At 32.4% G+C, this 25,297-nt stretch overlaps 3 protein-coding genes and 1 pseudogene across 3 annotated transcripts; 3 read left to right on the forward strand and 1 right to left on the reverse strand.

Moving 5' to 3' along the window:
* Positions 1-5,220: 5,220 nt before the first annotated feature.
* Positions 5,221-6,009, forward strand: LOC139882908 (NDR1/HIN1-like protein 6). The gene has a single exon (XM_071867157.1). The coding sequence runs from the start codon at positions 5,221-5,223 to the stop codon at positions 6,007-6,009; it is 789 nt and encodes a 262-aa protein (XP_071723258.1).
* A 4,987-nt stretch (positions 6,010-10,996) lies between these two features.
* On the forward strand, positions 10,997-11,654 carry LOC139882911 (uncharacterized). The gene is made up of 3 exons (XM_071867161.1): positions 10,997-11,029; positions 11,180-11,329; positions 11,466-11,654. Exons 1-3 carry the CDS (start codon positions 10,997-10,999, stop codon positions 11,652-11,654), a joined length of 372 nt encoding a protein of 123 aa, XP_071723262.1.
* A 918-nt stretch (positions 11,655-12,572) lies between these two features.
* Positions 12,573-14,307, reverse strand: LOC139882912 (protein LEAD-SENSITIVE 1-like; annotated as a pseudogene).
* A 7,769-nt stretch (positions 14,308-22,076) lies between these two features.
* Positions 22,077-25,292, forward strand: LOC139882913 (uncharacterized). Its single transcript, XM_071867162.1, has 2 exons — positions 22,077-22,215; positions 24,556-25,292. The coding sequence occupies exons 1-2, from the start codon at positions 22,077-22,079 to the stop codon at positions 25,290-25,292; spliced, it is 876 nt and encodes a 291-aa protein (XP_071723263.1).
* Positions 25,293-25,297: the final 5 nt, after the last annotated feature.

Here is a 25,297-nt window from a genome sequence, read left to right on the forward strand (position 1 = left end):
CCCACGAATCGATACTCAAAATCGGATCAAACCCAGTTCATGAATAGCAGAATACACACTAAAAGGCAATGCTTGTTGATGATAGAAGATTGAGTTAGTGATCAATAAGTGTTTGATGTTTGTCTTGAGAGAAAAAGGAAAGGTAAAATATAAGAGAAAGAAGCCATACAACAGATGAAGCAGAGCGGATGGATGAAACAGTGATATCGTAATTTCCTATCTAGAAAGAAAAATTTATCTTGCCATTTAGATTGACTTTCAAAATTAACTATGAAAATTAAGGTAGAGTTATCATTGACATCAGTAATGTTTCCACCCTCCTCATATTCATATAATAACTTATAATGGCAATACAGGTTTATTTTATTGTCTTTTTCAAAAATAAAATGGCGTATTCAATGTCTACTGTTTTTACTCATAATTTGTGTTTGTCCTTATAATTTGTGATTGCAGGCTTGAAGATAAAGAAATGCTTGAAACAATTGACATTCGTGAAGAATTGGATGCTGCAATAAGTCATATATAATGTTTAAAAAGTGTTTGGATAGCTGCATTCAAACTATAGCTAGCAGAGGTGAAAAATGCACGTCGATGATCATTTTACAAATCATTTTGGGATTAAAATGTTATTTTCTCTATTCTTGGATAAATGGTTGAATTCTTGTTACAAATAAGTCTTGAATGATATCTTGAAGTTGTCTATCAAGCTGTATAAGCGTCACCAAACACCTTCATATTACAAGTTCCTCCTCTGTTATTCAGTATACCAAAATCCAGTGTACCTTTCACATATCTCAATATCCTTTTTGCACATAACAATTGATCATTACCAGGGTTTTCTATATAGCATGAGAGAAAGATGACGGCATGCATTAAAATCAGGTCTCGAGGCCAACCAGAGCGTGACATATTGGTTAAGGCGTTTCCTCAATCGGGAGGTCATGGATTCGACTCATGTACGAACGGACCTAAAAATATAATTTGTATTAAGAATTTATAAAAAAAATAAAAAAAATATCAGGTCTCGAGGCACATAAATACAACAAACAACCAATCAAACTTTTCAAAGGAAAATTCAGTACCTCGTGCTTGTCATTCTGCTTCGCATTCTCCTTCCAAAGTTTCATGTTTTTCTTCAATAGGTGTACCAACAATATTAAACTGGCTCATCTCAAACTTTCTCAATATTTCTCTCGCAAACTTTTTTGATGCACCATTATACCTTGATCATTCTGTTTTATTTCCAAAATCCAAATACACGTGATATGCTCATGAATACAAGTGATATATGATCTAATGCATGCTTCCCAATTTTAATCGATTAATTTTCTAATTTTTTAAGAAATTCAGGACACATGCGTTACAACTTGTTTATCATATATATCATGTAAAAAAAAAAGTCAGGTGCCTCCAACACACTAATTATGAAATCGAGATGCCAATTAAGATGGTATCTACTGTCTACAAGTAGGAGATGATCAATGTGGAATTTAATGAAAACCTTTCAAAACATAATGCTGAACATAAATGTTATTTTTGCTTAGAGTACAAATTCAATTTGATAATTTAGATCATATTAGTTCATATATATAGATGTTTGGATTTATGCATTATTTTCTACCTAAATTTGATAACATTAATTCAACCTTTTAGAAATTATCAAAGAGAGTACTCGACTGTTGTTATGTTTTTGGATTCGCAAGCATGTATATAGTTTTGTCGACCCCAGCCCGGCCGCTCGACCTAAAATATAGTAGTAGTAGTAGTTCAACAGAAATGACCCACTTTGATCACGTTCTCCGTCAAATCATGTGAGTATTTTCTAATTAATCTACATATACATTTAATTTTGCAAAATAAATAAATAATTAGGTGGCTGGCCAAGAAAATCACAGCTCTTGTTACATAAATTTTCACGATACAGTCCTTTTCTTCAAGTTATCATACAGTCACTCTTGAACTCTGTGGAAGCATATGCTCACCCACTTAAATTATCCCCATTAAAATTCACAACATACGTGTTTGCAATAAAACTAAAGGAAACCTAATTCACATATTTGCTCGCAACCCAATAACATACGGTAGGGAATCTGATTTCTCCCCATACACCACAGTTTTAGGTTATTAATTACTCAAATAAGATCTCACCTTCAAGAATAAAATATTTAAAATATCGATTGTATAAAAAAATTATCTTATAATAATTTATATTTATTATTTTTTTTGTCTTAAAATAGATGCAAATTTTTTAATATAAAATTTGTATTTATGAAAAATTTGTATCTATTTTGAGACGGAGATAATAAAAAAAATTTAAATGTATGTGAAATATTAGATGAAAATGGAAAATATAAATTATATCAATATAGAGTTTAATTATGCATATATATATAAATCAATTATAATTCTTTTTGACACATCATTTTAAGAATTATAAATCCTATTAAAATCTTATTTTTAAATATTAAATAATAAATAAAATATAAAATAATATGTTGAGATTCGATTCGCTAATAACGTCATGAAAAGAGTTCAATTTTATTTTTTCTACTGTATATAAGATTACGATCTCAGACAAACTATATCCTTTCTTTTTTCGAATAACACTATATCCCGTCAAGTTTAGCATTGGTCTGGTTCCAAAAGTATTGCTTAGATCAAGAGAAAGGAATAAAATGTATTTGATTTAGAATTCTCTTAACTTTGCACTTTATTGGTCTAAATCATCAGGTGCATGTTCATGAATTTCCAAGTACTTCCAATAATAAATAAATTGATTTGAACAACATTATAATGTTTCAAAAAATGGATGATTCATATAGCCGAGAGTGATATTCTATTTCTTTAAATTGTAAAAAAAAATTTGTCGGAAGGAGGGATAATTGTCTCACTCTCGTTCGTTTGTTAGCTAATAAAAAATATAATGAAAAAAATAATTTATTCTCTTTTTTATTTGTAGCTTTCAATGATTTGAAATAAAATTTCTTATCACTTCAAAGAAAAAGAAGTAAGAAGAAGAAGAATTTAGGCTCGTTGTTGTTCTCGTAATTGTTATTGTTGTACACCGTTTCATAAAGAATTCTAATATCAATATCTTTTGATTAAGGGATTCAAATGTCGAACCACTAACGATTCAATTACTCCCTCTTGTCCAGTACTTTTAAGTATTGCATAATATATATAATTTGGTTTATTATACCTTTAAGTATCATTTTGTGAATTTAATTGTCACTTCTTAACAGTTTTTTTAACTCTATTAATATAAAAAATTATGTAGCCTAATAAATTATTTAATTCATAAGAATAGACAAATCATTTTTTTCGTTCAACTAATAATCAACATACAAATAAAATTTATTGACACGCAACATTTAAATAGAGCGAAGAGAGTATTATATATATTGGTCACTTATTACTTAATATCCGGTTATAATACTGTAAAAGAGGGAAGATTTTAGATTAAATAAAGAATTAGGTAGAAAGTATAGTGAGAACAAAGAAGATAATACAAGCATATGAAACGAATTTAATGAAGAGATAACGCAAAGGCTGAAGTAATCCGACGGTAATTGTCAAAGTTACAGTTCACATGGACGCGCCTTTGAATGGTTTGGGAGTGTGATGATGACACAATATGAAATTTACAACTCCCCCAAATCTAAGCAGCCTACAAATGGGACCATTTAAAGTCAAACTAAATGAAACCCCAAACTTTACTTCTCCTTTTTCTAATCGCTTCATGTACACCCCCTTTTAAAATTGTTAACTGGGTAGTTAGGTCAAGCGGCCACTTTTTTATAAAATTCTAATACAAACTACCCACCTAAAATCTGTTCTTTTTGGAGACGAACCGATACTCTCACGATAAAAGAAATGGTTATTCGTTAGGCCATGTTCTGATTGGCGGTCAAACGATTTTATGGAATCATCAATATTGATAGTTTGGTTTAAGCGAATAATTGGTTTAAGTCGTTTGGATTTTATTATCTCGAATTATAAGTTTTCAATTTGAAACCGGGAAATATAGATCCAATTAACTTTAACTTAGGAAAAGTTTATTCTCCCTTGAACACATGTTCTTGTTTTATGAATTGATGGATTAGAGATATTATACCATTTTCATTGGAGAGCTTCCAATCAGGTCTTTGACAAGGGAACGAGAGAATTCCCACTAAGTATTTGGTGGGTTCTAATTTAAGATTCAATTTGTAGTGGGAGAAATTTTTGATATACTAACATGGTTGGTGAATCTTTCTACCTTTCTTTCGAGAGACATCTCAAGTTTTTTATTATTTCATCATCAAATCTCATCAATTACAATTATTTTTTTCATAATTCATTAACGTTGGAATTTAATAATTTAATATTATATAAAGGAGTAAATAAATCTCACTTATTATGAATATCAATTTTTTTATCATCTATGTAGTATAATTTTGTACGTAAATTTGAATTTAGCAATGAAGATGCTCTTAGATTCGAGTTAGTTTCTAGAAATAAGTCTCTTTAACGTCTTTTTCTCGCCCCTTGAACACTACATGTCCTTGTTGTCTAATTTTTTACGTAAAGAAATATCGAATTCAACGTGTTATTCTTATTATACATTAAAATAAAATAATATTATAACCAATAAATCAAAGAATGATTTACTCTGTTTTACAACCAAACCAAATTCAGAAATGATTTAGGACGTTGGATCAATTTGTTCGATTTGATCATTTACACGATTTATAAAAATAATTGATTAGGAATGCTCATACGCACGTACTCGATCGGTACTATGCCACAATATCTAAAATACTAAAAAATATATATAATATATTTTTCCATGATAAACTGTTTAAAATTAGTTCGAATCTTGGTTGATTTTTGACATGAACGCTTTTAATTATAACTACTCTTTCTAGATTTATGTGAACAAAAGATTTCGATTTGAATTAAATTAATTAATCACGAAAAAAAAAAAGACCACACATGTTTCTTCTAAAGTTTTAGTAAATATAGTTTTTGGTAACAAGTCAATCCCAAAAACATCTTCAAAAAAAAAAGTCAATCCCAAATTATTAATTTAATAACATGCACTAGGCATTCAAACAGGAGTAATATATAAATTATAAAGGGAAGAAAAAGTATACACTTTATAATTCGAGAAGCAAATTTTAAAACCTCCCGAGTCGTCTTTGAATTGCACATTCATAATTCTCTATTTTTTCTCTTAGGATGGCTGATCAACAGAGAATCCATCCAATCCACGACGTCGAGTCACCTCCACCGCAACATCAACCAAACCCGCCACCGTCACAAACGTCACCTTCCGCTCCTCTATTACGAGGCGCTTCGAAATCCGACCAAAACGACACCGTTCATCAGCCAATCCAGCAACCCCTACCCGTAATTATTCGACCAAAGAGGAAACGTCGTCATAGCCTATGTTGTAGATGCTTCTGCTGGACATTCTCTATCCTTTTAGCTCTTATCATCGTAATCGCAGCAGTTATCGGAATCCTATACCTCGTATTCCAGCCGAAATTGCCGAAATACACCGTCGACAAACTTTCCGTCTCCGAACTCGATCTCAGGAACGACTCTAGCTTATTCGCTGTCTTTAACGTGACGATCACGGCAGAGAATCCGAACAAGAAGATCGGAATTTATTACGAAGACGGTAGTCATATAAGTGGATGGTATAACGATACAAAATTATGTCAAGGGTCGTTGCCGAAGTTTTATCAAGGGCATAAAAACACGACGGTGTTGAATATTCCTTTGACCGGGGAAATCACGGAAGATGCCAGTGGGTTGCTCAGTTCTTTGGTTCAAACGGAGCAACAAACGGGGAGTATTCCGTTAGATCTTAAAGTGAAGCAGCCGGTGAGGGTCAAACTTGGTGCACTGAAACTAATGGAGGTCAAATTTAAGGTTAAGTGCAAGTTAACGGTCGATGATTTGTCTGTCAATAATCCGATTACTATACAAAGTAGTGACTGCGATTTTAGCTTTAGCTTATAATTTACTATTCTCATTTATTTATCTAGCTACTATATATACATGAATGGCGATATCGATCTATTTTTTTTCCACCCTTAGATGAGGAGGAATAAATATTTATGAGATTTTTTCCTCCATCTTATTATTATTATTATTATTATTTTCATATTTACTTGGTGTATAATAAAGTTTTGTTTAGCTTCTTGTAAATAAATACAATATTACAGTACTATTTCCATTGCAATTTATGAGATTTTCTCATTGTTTCATATAGAACACATTATTCATTTCGGATGTCTATCTCATCGCTACTGAATTAAAATGATACATTAATGTTAAGTTTGATACACATTTCATCTCTATAGATCTTAAAGAACTGCAGTTATAGATAACGACGGATCTTGATATAGAAAATTAAATATATATATATATACTAATTTTTACTTTTTATTGTTGAATAATTTTTAATTTTTAAGATAATTTTATACGACCATTCTTCATTATTTAATTATGTAATTCAATATTTGTTATTTTTTAATGACAAACTATAAAAGTTCAGTAAGAATAATATTTTTGATATTATATGATTTTACTTAGCATACGTTATATATGTTTTCGTTGAGGGTCCGTCACTGATTATAAAGTATAATCTTTGTGGTGCAATCATATAAGCACATCAATATTAATGCATCAAATCTCAAATTCTTAATTCCTATCAAAATAATATCATTACATTATATCTTTATAGATTATAATTCTTTATAGGTATGGGGAGATTTAATAGAAGTGTTAGGTCGCCAACTCCAGCAATCTTTATAAGTTTAATTGTCATAAAGATGTGGAATAAGTCCCTTAATAAAATAACAAGAATGACAAAATAAAAATAAAAATTACTTGTCCACTTCAAACTCAAGAGTATTAACGAATTCCTACGTCTCGGAGAGACACCAATCCCTTATTTACTATCATGATATATACAATTTTCGTCTTAAAAAAAACACAAATTACATATAAAAATTTATATTTATTTTGAAATGAAAATAGTATAATCATTACACGAGTATTGAAATCTTTTGTGATACGTACAAGGACAAAACCGAAACAATAAAAGAGTGAAAGACTCTAATGTCAAAACCGAAAATAACAAAAGAGTGTAAGATTTTAATGAAGAAACCAACAACAGACATGCATAGAAAGAAAAAAAAAAATTAAATGTTTTGAAGAAATATTTTTACTTCGGAGACTACTTTCGAATAAATTGCGTCTTTTAAAATTACACCAGAATTAATGAGATTAAGACCTTTGCTTTTTCTTCAATGTTCGGATCCTATCTCTGTAATATAAAGAGAAAAACAAACCAAATAAATTTTCAGCTAACCAGTTCTCAAACTGAAACTTAGAAATAGACTATGGTACCCTGTGTAGTAAGCCTCTAAAGAGACTACAAAACCCCTGTGTTACACAATGGTTGTGTGATTTTCTTGATTTGCTCCAATATATAAAGGCCACCTATATCGACATTATAGAAGCTTCTTTCGATCTATACTCATAGTTAAACTTGTAACTTCTTCTCACAAGAAACTTTACTTTATTCGTTATTCATAGGACTTCCAGCGTTTATAAAATGTATCATTAGCTAGGAAATTTCCCTAGGGAGAAATTTGACTGATCATCTCCAAAGTCATCGACTTATTATAACAATTATCAGCCAAAGCTTTAATTAATTAACTTTTGACTTTTCAACGCTAGTGAAGAAAAAATGGTGCAATATATAATCAAAACCGCTTCTTTCCTTTTCTTGGTATCATCAGTTGAAATTGTATGTCAATAATGACAAATTATAATCCAAATACATTGCATGGTCCTTACTATTTCCTTTAATTGTTTCACAAGAAGTATCATAAGGACAATTTCTAAATGCTATATATGATGTGTTATGCCTAGCGAGTCGTGAAAATTAAATCAATATTACACTAAATAATATGAAATCCATTATACCTAAATTTGCTTAATTACATCCCTAAAAAACAAAATTTAACCCCCTAATCATCATTAAAACGGTTACTTATAATCTTAAAAAAAAACGGTTACTTATATATAAATTTACGTTCTGTATTTCTTTTTTACTCTCTCAATAATGACTACTATTATATATTTTTAATATTATTATATTCGAAAAAAATGATAAATAGGCCGCAATAAAGCTAAATATGGTTGAAGTGGATATATTGGTGTTTGCCATAGTTTTAAAGGAATATCTCGACCGCTAGGTGTTTGATAAATTGCAAGGAGTGTATAGGATTGTGTTTGTTTATGTTCTTATTGTGTGGTCATTGTATTTTTGGTCTGGAATTTGATATGATGTTCATTCGAATGGGGACTATTTGTCCATTTATATAATCAGCAGAACATAAAAAAAGAAAAAAAAAATGTTCTATTTTGAGATATGACTATGCATATATAATTAGAAAAATGAACAATTAAACAAATATCCACTTAAATTTATTCAACATTAAAGCTAAAGCCTGAAGTACTTTAATTCTGTATAGTAAGGCTTGAACAACTTATAAGTACTTATTAACACATACTTCAAATACTAAATAAATACTCCTAAAAACTTTTATGCTAAAGTCGAAATGTTTTAAAGCAGACACAATTTAATAGGGTTTTAGACTTTTAGTGCCATTATTCATCGGCCGGGCTTCTTTGTTTCATGTCATTTATAACCATCCCCTGGGCATTCGAAGCCACAACGTACTTTCCGGCTTCTCTTGACGATGAGTTTAGGAGGCGGATGTGGTGGATAACAGAGGTGGCGTTGTTCGACATGGGGTAAAATTAGTAATTGGTCTTCTGTTGATTAATTATTTTTAAACCATATCATGTTTTCTCTTATGTTTTCCGTCGTTAGGACTGTCAAGCCTGAATTTTTAAAACTTGAGGACTCCCAAACTGTATAAAATATATAAGGTGATTATCATGAAAATGGTCAAATATGAGGATAAATCTAGGTAATATAGCAAATTTTTATTAGTTAGTCATCTTTTAAGATAAATTTTGACAATTCAAATTAAAAATCTCTCTATATATAAATATGGCTTTTACTTGCCACAATATATATAGATTCGATGAATTTAATATTTTTGTATTTGGTATTTAAAGAAAACAAATTCGCCATTAAATAATTATGGAATCAATATAGATACTAAAAAAATTAATATCAAACTTATCAACTTTATTGATTTAAAAACAAGTACTCTTCAAAGTGTTTCACATTTGTCACGTGTATCTTTTATATTCATATATTTTTCAGGCAAATTAAAAACATAATAATTTAAAAATGCTTTCTTTAAAATAAAATAAAAAGATATAAAAGGAAATCATTACGAAGATAGATATTAAATATTCATATTTGGAACTATGTGAAAGAGTTATTAATCATAGAAGGAGGATTATTGCTATGTAACATTTAACACAACATTTCAAGGAATTGTTATAGATATAGGAAAAAAGATTATATTTTTTAAGAAAAGGATATTAAATATTTTTTTCATATCTCGTAATCATCGACTTCATTCATTAAGTGTGACTTCTCAAAATATTTCAATCCTCGTTATAAGATCTGTCAGAAAAGAAAAAAATCACAGATTAAAAAAGTAATCTCTTAGTTCTGTATAAACATAGCTTTTCATCAGGTATATCTTTATATCTTTGACATCGTCAAAGAATGACAATGACCGCGATCCTCCCAAAATTTTCTTTTTTTTCCTCTCTTCTTCTCCTAAAAATCATTAAATAATTCTTCAATTACTCTTGTAGGATAAAAAATCCTCATCAACAAGGATATAATATGGATCCATCCTCTTCAAACGTTATACTACAGGTATGGTATGGAAGTTTCAATCTCTTTGTAATGTGATCGAAAGGATTTCTTGATAATCTTTTTTATTGGAAATTTTAGTTAATCTCTAAGGCAAATGATATATATATATATTAAAAATCTACAAATATACATTGCACAATTGTACAAATATAAATATCCTCGGTAAGTATATTTAGTATAGTGTGGCGTTCTTGTTGACAAAGTGGAGAACTGTTGGGACATTGGTCAGTTTTGAGTGATTGTTATAAATTCGCACATTTCGGTTGTTTATCGTTAGTTGTACATTTCGGTCGTTTAGCATTTTTATTTGCCAAATTTATATTCGTGGTCTCTACGGTATCGTTTTTTTATTAAAAAATCGTTAAATTTCACATTAAAGTCTGACAATTTCAAACGTTTATTATATAAAATTAAATTGGTCCCCATCACTTACGATGTTATTTTTGTCATATGTAAATTTAATATGACAAAAAAAACCACCTAAAATTTAACACGTGTCAGTTCTATGTGTTAAATGTTAGACACCTAAATCACGTGTCAATAAGTCTTTTAAACTTTAATTTTAGGTCAATAAACCTTATTTATTTATTAAAATAAAAATTATAAAATTTAATATATGAGATGAAATTGATCTCTATAACATGATTATGTTATTTTTTTCTTATGTATCCTAGTTAATGCAATTAACAAATCAAAATCTGTTGTGTGGCATCTCAAGTGGCGAATAGCTCACACTTAAGTACACTTTAACTTTTAAAATTTTAAAAAATATATATAAATAAATCCTAAATTATTTATTTTTTATAATTACTCCATCTCTCCAAAATTATTACACTCAATTTTTTTTAGCAGAATTAAATACATTTCAAAATTTATAATTTGATTTTACAGGGTGACCAAGAAGTTAATTGTGAGCGTAGAAGAGGACCGGTCGATTGGATTAATGTTCTATTAGGACTTATTTTCTTCGACTCTTGTTCTTCTCATCTCCTGCCTAAGAATCTGTATTGTCTGACTTGTGACACTTCATGTTGCAAGTATTGTAAGGTTTCCGAAACTCATGAGAACCATGAGCTCTTGAAAATATATAGACATGTTTATAAGAATGTGGTTTCCTTAAGCACAATGGAGAAATACTTCGACTGCTCACAAATCCAGGTATCTTAATTATATCGATTTAAATCAAGTTAATGTAACCTCTATAGTATTTATTCATGTGTGAAATTTTTTGTTTTGTTTTTTGTATTTCTTTTCCTTTTTGTTGATAACTTGGGAATTTTAATTATTTATGTTATACATTTGTTTCAGCCATACAGGTGCAACAAGAATCTTGTCGTATCTCTCCATCCATTGCCTTCTAATGGCTCGATACAAACTCCAGAGGAAATTTGCTGCAAGACTTGCAAGAGAAGACTAATGGATCCCTATTTATTCAGTTTCTGCTGTATTTCCTGCAAGGTAAAGTTGATACTGCTAATTCATAATGATATTCTTTTATATTAATTCATTAATGATATATTTTTCTATCAAAATAAACATTATAGAAATGAATTAAAATCGCTGAATGATCAAACAATATTCATGTATGGTGTAGGTAATATCTTTTGGAGGAGATCAAATGGCTGTTAATGGTATTGCTAATAATAATGTAGAAGTCATTAATCCGGTTGCAAACATAGAAGAGCCACCGGTTCCGGTTCCGGTACCCGGTGCCATCATTGAGGCGACAAACAGAAGACAAAGAAATAGAAAGGGAAAACCAGTCAGGGCTCCTTTCTATTAGATCATATATATAATGGTTGTTGGCCTTAGCTTGAGTCGATTCAAGTAATAAATTTTTATCTGTTTGCGTAAACTTGATTATCGGAGCTCATTATCAATTAGCAAGACAATGTTTCATTTGTAATTTAGATTGGATTTCAGTTAGCTTACTCTTGTTATCTTGGGGGTGATATCATTTCCAACTTATTGAATGTCATGTCTTTGATAACTATGTTCCTAATTGATAAAATCAATTAAAGAGTTTAAGATATGTCGAAGAAAGAGACTAGAGTCCAAACCCATAAGTTTGGTGCATCATGTTTTAAACTATTATTTCGATTACCCTATTGTTTTCGATTAAATTTGAAACCCCTAAACTTTAAGTAATGAACTCAATATGGTCCCTCTCACTCTCAACCCTGCTAGCTAATTGAGACTTTAGAGAGCATCATGATCAGTGCCTCCTCCGCTACTTCTGCTATATGGCTTTTTCTTCCTGAGCCTCCATCAGCACAACTTCCGCCTCGGCAAGGGCTAACACCTCCTTGTCCACAGCTTGTTCAACAATCATAATAACCTCTTTCGTTGTCATGCACCTCATCGTCCTCTCCAGCTCTGAATAAACTCCGTTCTTAAATGTTCGCTTAACCGGCGATCCGGTGGGATTCCGAGTATTACATGTATCCATGTTTCAGCAAATTAAAAGAAATTGATTATTTATTTTGGAAGGACTCAAATCAAATATGATCATATGAACACGAGAGACTTTCAAATGGGAGACTATATATGTAGTAGTCATGATAATAATCAAGTCTCAAAGCTTCCAATTAGAAACATCCACCGTATACAAATTTCCCAAGTTTCATCCCAGTACAAACAACACACAAAGTTTCAATACTTAATTCATAATTATGATCCTTAAACCACGTCTCCTCGGTCTCTAATTTTCCTTCTCCCTAACAACAGCAGAAGTGCTTGGAACAAACCGAGCAACAAGAGGCTCAACCGGAACTTTTGCCACATCAGCTCTCACCCCGATATCGGTAATGAATCGGCCAACACAATACACCCCACATCCAACAACAGTCAGTCCAGGAAAGCTCGTCGTCAAAAATCGAAGAGGCGAAGAAATTAAGGTAACGACACCAGCGAAGACCGACGCAGCTTGCCCACTTCAACCCACACTGATAGTCGTCATCACGAGAAGACCGGTTTTACAATAAATCGCAAAATCCTCGCAGTTGTTCTTGAAAATGTTGTAGGTGCCGAAACCATTTTCGAGAAGGACCGAAGCACGGTGGAGGATGTCTTCTATTGGATCGGAGGCGGCGAGTCCCACCTCGAGGTTTGGCAAGAAAGAGTGCTGGCGAGACGTTGTACCTGAAAAGGTAAAGGTCGCCACCTTGAAGGAAGCAGTCGATGCAAGAACAGATGACGCCATCGAGATTTGATTGATCTCCACACTGTGGACATGGAACATCAGAATGAGGGGGTGCAGAGCTCAGAATTACATGGTCTAAGACTGTTCCGGTGCCGATTTCTAGGCCTCCTCCCCGAGTGAAGTGGACCACTTTCCCATCACCAACATATATTGCTGTAAAAAGTATAACGCATAAGGATCAGTTGAAGGCAATTATTATATGATTTCTTCAGATTCCACAGGAAACTACTAAAAAATGACCACTTTGTGAAAAAATTATGAGCACATTGCAAAAAATTAATGTTTTGACACTAGCACAAAAGAGCTAAACCTTGTGCCAAAAGGAATTAAAAGAAATGAGCAAATTTTACAAAAGGTATACATCCGAACAAGAAGATCTTGATAGAGCTGTCAGATCAAGTTTTAAATGAAGGTAATAATGTTCGCCAAAGCATATACAATCTGCTGGTAAAAGAGCAGAATTCTTTAGAACTATGTTTGCAAATTCAAAACAATCATAGCTGTCAAAGTTCTTCATTGAGGATGTAGTAAACACTAATTAGCTAAACATTACTCAACAAGTTGCAGTTCAAGTACAGCTATTTTGTAGATACAGTTTTCTAGAAAAGATTAACAGGAATTGTCAGATTGATCCACAGTTACGACTTGATAAAAAGAATTATCCCCATTGATTGCAAAAACTTAATATTTTTATATCTAATCTAAACTCTTATATCTACGTGTGCTCACCTTCAGCAAAAACACATAAATATGCAAGTGTGCTAGACTTTGGTTCACTAAACTACAGAGAAGCTCACGAAACAAAAGCAGCAGGATAACTCAAACAATATTCTAAAACCCACAATCAATAGAGCTTACACAAAATGATTCGGCACGTCAACTTAAATCAGCAGCATTTATCAATAGACACATAAAATGAACACCATATACAAATTCAAATGTATATACAAGCAGAAGTGATCGGCGGATCCCATAAACAAACTAACGGGAACTGGTTCAACTGATGAACAAGAGATTGCAAGTCTAAAACCGATAAAGTACAATAGTGGGTAGCAGCCAAATTACATCAATTAGCCATCCAACACAAAATGAAGATACACCACAATGAAATTGAGATTGAGAGAAAGAGAGAAAAGTAACCGTGATGGGGATAAATGTAGGCTTGTCTTCAAGAGTAAATGTGATCTCCACGCTTGAGTTCATCTCTCGATACCTTATTAGAGAGCAGCCCCATTCTACTCTGAACCAGTAGTTGGAAACTGGAGAAACGACAGGGAAGAAGAAGAAGAAGAAACTCTTTTTCGAATTCCTTCTTCACTAAGAATTCATTTCAATCAGACAAGGAATATTCTTTCTTTCATCGTTTTTGGATTTGACTTTCTTTGACTGACCTTCATCGGCTCCTTTGACTTCTTTTTAGAAAAGGATAATGACACTGGAGGTCACTAAACTTTAGATACTTTGCTAACCAGGTCCCAAACTTTCATCCTCTAAAGATTCACATCCAATACACTCATTCCGCCTATCAAATGGGTCCCATACGTTCAGCAGACGTCAACGTTGCATACGTGGCACTGACATCTATACGTCCCGTTAAGCTTTTGAAACTACAGCTATTAAGCTTTTTTTTTTTTTTTTTTCCTGAATATGCTATTAAGCTTTTGTATTATTAATTTATAATCATGATTATCGGATTTACATCTGATGCATAATCGCAATTAATTAATTTACAAAGTCCGATATAATATTCATAGGAAGGATTTTGATTTTTGAGTGATTACCACTCAACTTAGCCAGCAAACAATTATTTGGTCAGCACACATATTTACTTAGTGGGTAAGAGAGGTTAAACATCTTGGCATCCACTTATTTATTTCACAACAATTAGAATGAGATCGTAGTTTTAATTTAACAAATTAATAAACTTTATTAAAAAAATATATAAATATATATTATAACCGACTTCTAGAAAAACTCGTAAATTGTATTTTCATATACCAATTAGGATTAGGAATCAGATGTACGCAACTATATATAAGTATTGAAACCCTTATAAGTTTTGATCGATCGAAAAGAAAGGAAAAAAAAATAAAAAATCATACACTTCTTAGTATAATCTTGTTCTTTGATTTCTTGGCTGATAAAAAAAAGTTGCAAACATGTCGTCTAGACGTTTCGTCTTTAACTATAAGATATATGATGGACAAAGGACAGATTTCAAAAGATTTGAACAACATAACATCAACAATAGGGTTATGTTTCTTCTCAAGATCGAGGCTTGTGTCGGATCAGATAGCGAGGAGGAAATATACGAATTTGATCTTCCACCTGTTGATGAATGGAATTATGAGCATTATGTGGAATCTGACAAGTTGTTGAACGGCGAGGAAGAAGTCTTGTCGATTCTATCACAAGCAAAGATCTCTCGTGAGTCTTGTCTTGACTCAGGTTTGGCACGCGAAATCTTGGAAGAAGCTCATAGGATGATCGATGATGAAAATAACAAGGATAAGAAAGCCTTACAGATGAACATAGTTGTTGAGATGTGCGATCCGGGTATTGTCGTATCCACGACGAGCAACATTAATATTCACGATGATGACAGCAGTGACGACTTTGAAGTGGGGGAAGATGAAGACGAAATCGAGAATGATCATATGGTACCGGCGACAAGTCAAGAGATTATAGATAGTTTAGAGATTCTTCAAATTGATCAAGGAGGAGTTCATGATTATTTTGTTTGTTTTGAGGATTTGCCGATCGACTTGGAGGCAACATCATTGCCTTGTGATCACGTCTTCCACAAGGAATGCATTACAAAGTGGCTTCATTTGAATAACTCTTGTCCAAATTGCAGACTAGAATTATCCACCGAGATGCTCTCGCAAAGAAAGAGAAGGAAGTTGAATGATATCAGGAGTTAATTACTTTAATTATTGCTACCTGAGGATGTTGAATAATAGTGTAATTGCAGGTGATGCAAAGTTTATGTAAAACTAGGGATTTTAATTAATATTTGATGAATGTTTTTCCTAATTACAAGTTTCTTTCATAGTTACAATTTTATTTTTTATTAATTGTTGATTTCATCTCTGAAACCTAGTTATTACTCCTAGCCTAAACTACTACTTGTTGAATGATTTCATCATAACTTTTCATGGTTCGGATTACGACTTAATTAAGATGGGTCTAAAGCCTTTTTAATAAATATTTGAGTTTTTATATAAAATTAAAGAAATAGGGATGAAAGTAGTAATTTGACAAATATAATCTTAATAATCATTAATATATGAATAATGAATATATAATGTTAAAATGTATTGAAAAAGTTGATGGCGAATAAAATGGGAAGAACATGTTTTTTTTCCTTAAACTTGTCAAATTTAAATATATTTTAGGATTAAAAAATATGTCTAAATTTATATCTAATTTGATATGAAAGAAATAAAAAAAACACTCAACTTAATTATAATTGGATTTAACTTAGGTGGATTAGTTATTTGTATTGTCGTTGTGGTTCTTAAAACTGAAGTTGACCACTTTCCCATCACCAACATATATATCCTGCCGAAATATAATACCTATACCTATATAATAGTAACAAATTGCAAATAACATAGCACATTACACTGTTACACACTATATATAGTTTTTCAATATTACTAATAACAAGTTTTGAATAAAATGACGAGCGGGAAAAAGTAACACATTTTGCACATGAGCAAATTTCACATGACCTAAATTTAAGTCCTACACAAATTTTTTCTAATTTAAATCATTTATCCTTGGTCACTTTACAAATATTACATTTTTTTTTTCCTTCTTCACTAAATCCACCGGGAAAATTCTTTCAGCCATTAGAATAAAACATATAATGACTTCACTTCACTTCACTTCACTTTTTTTTTTTTTTTTTTTTTTTTATTTTCAATGACTATGAGTTTATCGGTATAATTTAGGTTATACCAACTACTCCCTCCAAAAATTCTTCCAAGGACAGACTTGAAGAGTTCGAAATATTTGGCAAAATAGTTGTTGAGCTTGATCACCGTTTCCAGTAGGATACATTTTAAAGACTCTATATTGATTTGTCTGCAGTCTTACAATGTTATTTTTGCAGTCTTACAGTATTATGACAAGATCTTAAGCTTTATCTTTTATTATATATACCCATTTTATTAGAAAAAATAAGAATAGAGAAATAGAATGTATTGGAATTTTGTTTAGGAATAAATGCTTATAAGTTTGATCGAAAATCAGGGGGAAAAAAAACAAATACACTTTGTACTTTGTAGTATAATCGTGTTCTCTGATTTCTTGGCTAAGTTGCAAACATGGCTAAGCGTGTCGTCTTTTTGCATACAATAACGGAAGGACAACCTGGACAAGTGACAGATTTCAAAAGATTTGAACAACATAACATCAACAATAGGGTTATGTTCCTTCTCAATATCGAGGCTCAAGTCGGACCAAATCACGAGGACGTAGAATACGACTTTGATGGTGAAATTGTTGATGAATGGAATTATGAGCATTATGTGGAATATGACAAGTTGATGAACAACGAGGAAGAAGTCTTGTCGATTCTATCACAAGCAAAGCTCCCACGTGAGTCTTGTCTTCACTCGGGTTTGGTACGAGATATCTTGGAAGAAGCTCGTAGGATGGTCGCTGATGAAGATAACAAGGATAAGCAAGCCTTAGAGATGGACATAGTTGCTGAACTTAGCGATCCTGATATTTTCGTATCGACAATGAACAATAATATTCGCGATGATGAACAAGGTGAACAAATCGATAGTATTTACAATGATGAAACCACATCATCCGGTGAAAGTACTGAAATTTACAATGAAAATGGTGAAACCGATTTTTTTCATGAAAGCGACGGTGAAATCGTTAGCGACAGCGACGATGACGATGACGCGATGGAGGCGAACGAATATGATGGTGACGACTTTGAAGTGGAGGAAGAATTTGAAGTGGAAGATATTGACAATTTCATAATTGAGAATTCTATGGAACCGGCAACAAGTCAGGAAATTATAGATAGTTTAGAGGTTGTTCAAATTGATCAAGAAGGAGTTCATGAATGTTCTGTTTGTTTAGAGCAATTGCCGATTTACTTGGAGGCGACATTAATGCCTTGTGATCACATCTTCCACAAAGAATGCATTACAAAGTGGCTTCACTTGAATAATTCGTGTCCAAATTGCAGACAAGACTTATCCACCGAGATACTCTCGCAAAGAAAGAGAAGGAAGTTGAACGATTTCAAGAGTTAATTAGTTTAATTGGCAAGCTAGCTTGTTTTAAGTATGGATCTTGAAAATGTTGATTAATATAACCTTCGTCCCAAAATAGATGCAAATTTTTCAATGTAATTAGTATATTATAATATATAGCGCACCTGATGAAGTTTATGTAAAACCAGAGAATTTTTATTGATGTTTGATGAACTTTGTTTTTCCTAATTACAAGTTTCTTTCATAGTTACAATTTTCTTTATTGTTGATTTCATCTCTGAAAAGTGAACCTATTGAACAAAGCCCTAGCCTAAACTATTACGTGTTGAATGATCTCATCATAAATTTTCATGGTTCGGATTACAACTTAATTAATATGGTTCTAAAGCCTTTTCAATAAATAAAAAACAGTCGACCTAATTATAATTGGACTTAACTAAGATGGATTAGTTATTAGGACTGTACTTTTTTGTTTTGTTTATGAATATAGGACTGTACTTATTTCGAATTAGTGATTAAGAGAAGGAATAACAACACCTGTACGAGAAATTCTTGTATGACTTTACATTTCATTCTTAATATTCAAATCAAAATTTAACATGTGTACAATTTCAATCCTATAGGATAATGAGTTGGCATAATTATTTTAAATAATTAAATGAAAATAAACTAAATTATGTCTCTCCTTAAATATCCATCTCTCTCTATTCTAAATCACCCTATTATCTATCTAAAACAATGTATGTATCGACAACTTCCATATCCGAATCAAATTAAAATCTAATGAACGCACAAATCGATCTAAAATCTATATATTCCTAAAAAAGACCAACATCACAAGCACACAAAATCCAACATCTAAATTTTGCCCTTAATATTTTAGGAGAGAGGTTTATAATGGTCTCAGGGTAGTTAATTCCGTAAAGAATACAATTACTATGTCTTTCATGTATAGAAAGAAATAGAGTTTGGCAGGATGGGTAGATTGGTGGAAGTGAGAAAGTGCAATTTGTTGCACCGATAATCTTTTGTTGCACCGCTATTCTTTTAGTATTAAATTTTATACATTTTATTAGTTAATAAAATTTTAACTAGTTACCCAAAAATGATTAGTAAGAAAAAATGTTAGTATGTTGTAATATTTGCTGCTAATGAAAAAACAGAGATATTTTTTATTTATTTGAATGAAGTTTGTTTTCTCTTAGAAATTTCTGTCAAAGTTTCCAAATTTATTTTTGGTTACATCTCTGAAACTTTTTTTTTTGAATATCCATCTCTGAAATTTGTGATATTACAAATTCAAAAACCTTGACTAGAAGCTTACAATTACAATTTTGTTTTGGCAAACACCCTCCGTAGCTAGCCAATTAGGATTCGTAATTTAGATCCGATTTGCGGATATCTGATCCGATCCGATCCACCGGATCGAAAAGCCCCGCGGATATATTATTATATTAATATAAATATAATATCATTAATATTATTATTTTAATAATAAATCCAAACCACAATACAGACAACACATTAAATAAAGTATATTTTTAGTCAATTTAATTAAAAATAATGTAAAAAATAATTAAATTTTTAAATTTTAAATTTATTTTTTTGAAATCCGGATCGGATCCGCGGATCGGATCGGATAATAGCGTCCAAATTTTTTTCGAATCGGATCGAAAAAAATTAAAGGAATATCCGATCCGATCCATTGCCAACCCTATAGCCGATATTACTACTTGTTGGATGAGCAATAAAAATTTACTAAAGACTCGCATTTATCAACAACAACAATCGATCATAATTCCATCAGATATCGTCGGTTATATATGAATCCTCGTATTAAGTTGAAAGGTAATTTGTAAATATTTTCGGTCAACATTTTCCATGGAAACGCTAATTTTTCAGCTTCACTTATGCCGGGACCAAATATTGTTCTAACTTCTAGGAACTTTGTAACAATCATCTACTTGTAGATGCATTTTGCTAACAGGCTAACTCCAAGATTCTAACTTCTAAGACCAATGAATGTGGGCTGAGAAGCCCAGCAAAAAACCCAAAAAAATTAGGCAGAAACTTTTTCCATGCAGTCGAATCACCTTTTTTGTCAGTTATATGTACGGTCAAAATTCTTAGAATTTTTAAAAAAGTATATTTGTAGATTACTAACATATATACCTAACTGATGATGCGTTAAAAATTTTTATTTTATGAGAGAATTTCTTGAAAAAACGTTTCATTTAACAGAACCAATTTAAATAAAAACTAAAAAGCCTAAATCATTGTGAGACACCTAATTCCACTTCAGTCAGTGCAAATCTTGCCCTCTACCAAAATTTTCCTATGGTTTTACTTATAGACGTCAATGGTAATTTTGATTTTTTAATTTCATTCAAACAAAAGTAAATTTAACTCAAATAAGAGGTAAAACTTCAATCTTTCCCAAAGGCAAAAATAGAAGTAGGGTAATTATTTCCCCATCACCAGGATCCAAAAAAAAAAAAATGTATATAATTTTGATTACATCCTTCAAAAAACAATTTTGAAGATGGAAAAACTATTATTATTGTTATTGTTATTTAGAAGGAAATGTGATCTTCGTGAAAATCAATCTATTTTTCAAAAAAAAGTCTAGTTGTTCAATCATGGAATTAATTTACGGAAAATATTATTTTTACAAAATTATATATATAAATTATGAGTGAAAATCTATATACAATATAATTATTAATCATATAAATTTAAATAAAATTAAAAATTGATATAATCAATTGACACACATAATATCTCTCATAAAAATATCTTTACTCTTAATTTATTTTCAAATAATATTTCATTCATTTTAAATTAGAGGTTAATATAAAAATAATTTTTTATTTTTAAATTAAATATAAATTTTAATAAATTTAAGAAATATTAATTATATTTTTTCTTTATACTTTCACTATCTTCATCATCTTTATCCTCATGTCTTTATATCCTCTTTCTCACCAATTTCATTCACATATTTTCATGAGGATTTTTAAGTCCATACAATCACAATTGTGTTGAAAAATTAACTAAATAACATGTTTTATTAATTTGTGTGAAATTTCTTAAATTAATATCTCATTTGAGACGGAAAGAGTAATATTTACCATTTTAGGTCCAATGTGGGGCCCACTTCGACTGGCCCTTTTAACAAATCGTTCGAAACGCAATTGATATTATTATCTTCCAGTTTTTCAGCATAACGCAAAATCTCTCAAAGCTTTTCTCGTCAATGGCGTCGTCGTCGTCAATTCGTCATCCTCTCGTCCTCTCCCTGACCATTCTCATCGGAATCCTCTCAATTTCCGCCACCGCTAGGCCTTGCAGAGGAGGAGCGTTCTTCATCTCTACCTATTCCTTCTCCACCGTCGTCAACAACAACCGCAATCAAAACCCTAACCCCAACTCTCACAATTTCCTCCTCCTTAAACCGCTTCCTTTCGGATCCCTCACCGTCTTCTCCGACTTCAAGAACCCCAACGGCGACGATACCTTCGAGATCTTCGTTGAACGCCGTCTCCGATTCCCCCACGAGCTCGAGATCCTCCGCCAACAACGTCTCCAGGAAGAAAGACATCGACAGCAGGCACTCTACGAAAAACGCCAAAATAATCCTTTTGAATTGTTCTCGTCGCAGGATTTTACTTCTCTCCGTGATCGCACCAAGGATATTCTCAGCGTCGTCGTAGCTCTGCTTTTCGGCGTCGGTTGTGGAGCTGTCGCTGCCTCGACAATGTACTTGGTCTGGACTTTATTCGCTCACAGGTACGAATACCTGCACGCCGATCAATTTGATTCGGACTCGGAATCTGATGATGCTGATGTTGAATCTCCCAAGAAGATGGGCTATGTTACGATCCCACCTGCGGAAAGTAAGTGAATTTGAGAACTGTGTATAGATTTCATCGTCGAATTATCCTTAAAAGCAGATGATGAATGTTTTTAACGTTGTAATTTCGTTTATGACAATGGATGGATTGGATTACCGTATTATGTTTGAACAAGTGGTGCTACTACTTTGTGGTATTGTATTTGTCGATCTTTATAATGACTTAAAGCATTTGCTTTATATATGTGGAGTTCATGTATCAATATTTATCTAACATATTTTATTTCCTGCTTCTGTCTATACACATAATTGTGATTTTTTGAGATTTTAGTAGTTGATTTGTGAAATGGTTGCATCTTTATTCTGATTCATGTATGGTTTTGTGAAACATTTAAGTATTTCGTTCCTCGAAAAGTTAAGGATTAGTAATCCTTTTTTTCTGGAACTGAATCATTTCCTTGTGTCTTAAGTAGAAAAAGTTAAATCTCCATTGTGGCTCATATCGGGATTTTAAGAAATAAGGTCATAACATGTTGGTTAGAGTACAGGGTTAGATTGTCATTTGACAATATTTAGGTTGTGCATATAGGCATAGTTACTATGGAGGTGGTAATTTTCTGTCTCTTGTGTGCAAATTCATTTTTCTCATTTTTGTTGCTGTCTATCTTATTATCCTTACAAGATCGTAAGCAAAAATCAGTGTTTTTGGGACTGATGAGTGCATAATATGAATCATGGAGTAAGTCTTAGAGTATCGATTGAGAGATGAAGCTATAGTTCTCGTAACACTGAAGTCTGAACACTATTGATATACATGTCTTTTCTCCCCAGCCCCATCTAATGTGGGATGGCTTTCGAAAATTTGGTTTTTCATATATTTTTATGTCCCTTGATGATTCTTAATCTTATACATTGTTCATGTGTCTGGATTTGTCAACATATTTAGTTTGCCTTCAAGTTCTCCCACCCGGCCTTTTTTACACCACCAGGGCTTCTAGACTGCAATATCAATAAATTGCATACTCCTTGGCAATGTATTTTTCTCTTTCGTTAGTTTCTTCAGCATCCTGTTACTTCTTCCGATCTCAGATTTTAAACCCAACAATGATCATTTTTATGTTTCTTAGAGACATGAAAATTGACGCTTTGAACATGCCTGAGTTTCCTTACAAAAGTTTTGAGTCCTTGTCGGAAAAACAGCTTTGTTTACATGATGTGATTATCGGTCTACTGCATGCTTAGGTTCTACTATAAGTTTTACTAGAAGTATAAAGTATCCAATGATGACCCGAAATATATTGAACTCTAGGCTTGTTATAAAAGATCCTAGAAGCGAATCTTTGTTTGTCAGACTGGTTTTTGTTCAAGTTCATATCTGATGTGTGCGTTTTAGAGTGTACAGATGAAGCCACAGGTCTCATAACTCTGAAATCTAAACTTACTTGTAATCAAAGAAACATACTTTTGCTATCGATATCAGTTTTCTTCGGTGAATAACATCTTAATAAATGATTATTCAAGTCCTAAAGTTGGAGATTCCAAATGGATCATGAGTCGATCACGATGGACTAATTATCGTCAAATGTTTCAATACCCATGGATGTAAAAATTGCAAGTTTTCATTCAAAAATTAGCCAAGGCATTGACAATGGCATAAAGGAAGTCTATCCGAAGGTAGCTTCATCATTTCCGAGTTGCTACTCTTTTTATGTCATTTAACCATATCTTGTGTCTCATCCACAAAAATATTGGCAGCGAAATTTGTCACCTGGTGGTGTGTATACTTGTTCCTTCTATTCAATCCACAAAATAACTGGAAAGAAATATGACACGTCACTTACATTCAAACAAATTAATGACAAATAACAGTATATGGTACTAACAACTGGCTAGAAGAAAGACACATCATCCTCCAAAAAAGGATAGTAGTAAATGTAGTTATCCAATAGAGATCTTAGATCAGCTTCTAAGTGGGACATATGCTTTCTCCTTTTCTGCCACGTGTGTCTCAATATCCATTGGCCCATGCTCATGTCTGGACAACATTCTTCCATGGCTGGGTGGTTGAGCTCTGTATGTGGTTCATATTGAAACTCAATTCACTATATATGTTTAAGTCTAAATCCGGAATTGTCAAATACAAAATCTCAAACCCTAAAAAACACTGTTAGATCATGGAAGCTTGTTTTTTCACTTGTAGATCATCATTCACCAACTCCATTGAGCTTGTTCCCTCTTCGAAAAGTAGAATATTTTCCCAGCCCAAGAAGATTTCTAGTCAAAGAGTTGTTCTTCCTTCTACAATCACATGTAAGTATCTAAATCAATCTAACTGGTTGACCTTTAGAATGATGCGTTGACTCAAATTCTATGTATGTATCAGGTTGCAATCTGGGATCGTCTTCTTCTCCTTTGGACGATGACAGCAAACCGGTAATTCGTGGCGATTGGCGGGAACTAAGAGCAAGATTAGTGGCAGCAGAAAGAATATCAAGGCCTGAATCTACACTATCATCATCGCCAACGATAATTCTCGGCGAGAAATGGGCCCACGCCATTCACCATCCGGAAAGAGGTTGCTTGCTAATCGCAACCGAAAAGCTAGATGGGGTCCACATTTTCGAACGGACGGTGGTGTTGCTCCTGTCTACCGGACCGATGGGCCCAAATGGGATCATACTGAACAGGCCTTCCCTGATGTCGATCAAGGAGATGAAATCGACGGCGAAACTAGATGTCTCTGGCACTTTTTCCGACAGGCCATTGTTTTTCGGGGGCCCACTGGAGGAGGCCGTCTTTCTGTTGAACCCGAAAGGCAGCGACAATGGCGTGGAAGGGAGCGGGGTGTTCGATCCTGTGATGAAAGGATTGCACTACGGAACGAAAGAGAGTGTCGGCTGTGCAGCGGAGATGGTTAAGAGGAATGTTGTCGAGGTTGGGGATTTCAAGTTCTTTGATGGATATTGTGGTTGGGAGAAAGGACAATTGGATGAGGAAATTAGGAATGGTTATTGGAGTCTTGCAGCTTGTAGTCCAAGTGTTGTTGGGATGGCTACTGTTGGATGTGTTAGACTTTGGGAAGAAGTTACCTTCCTTCTGGGATCTAAAAAAGTTTGGTGACTTCA

This window comes from Rutidosis leptorrhynchoides, unplaced genomic scaffold, assembly GCF_046630445.1.
Source record: "Rutidosis leptorrhynchoides isolate AG116_Rl617_1_P2 unplaced genomic scaffold, CSIRO_AGI_Rlap_v1 contig325, whole genome shotgun sequence".
NCBI classification, from domain to species: Eukaryota; Viridiplantae; Streptophyta; class Magnoliopsida; order Asterales; family Asteraceae; genus Rutidosis; species Rutidosis leptorrhynchoides.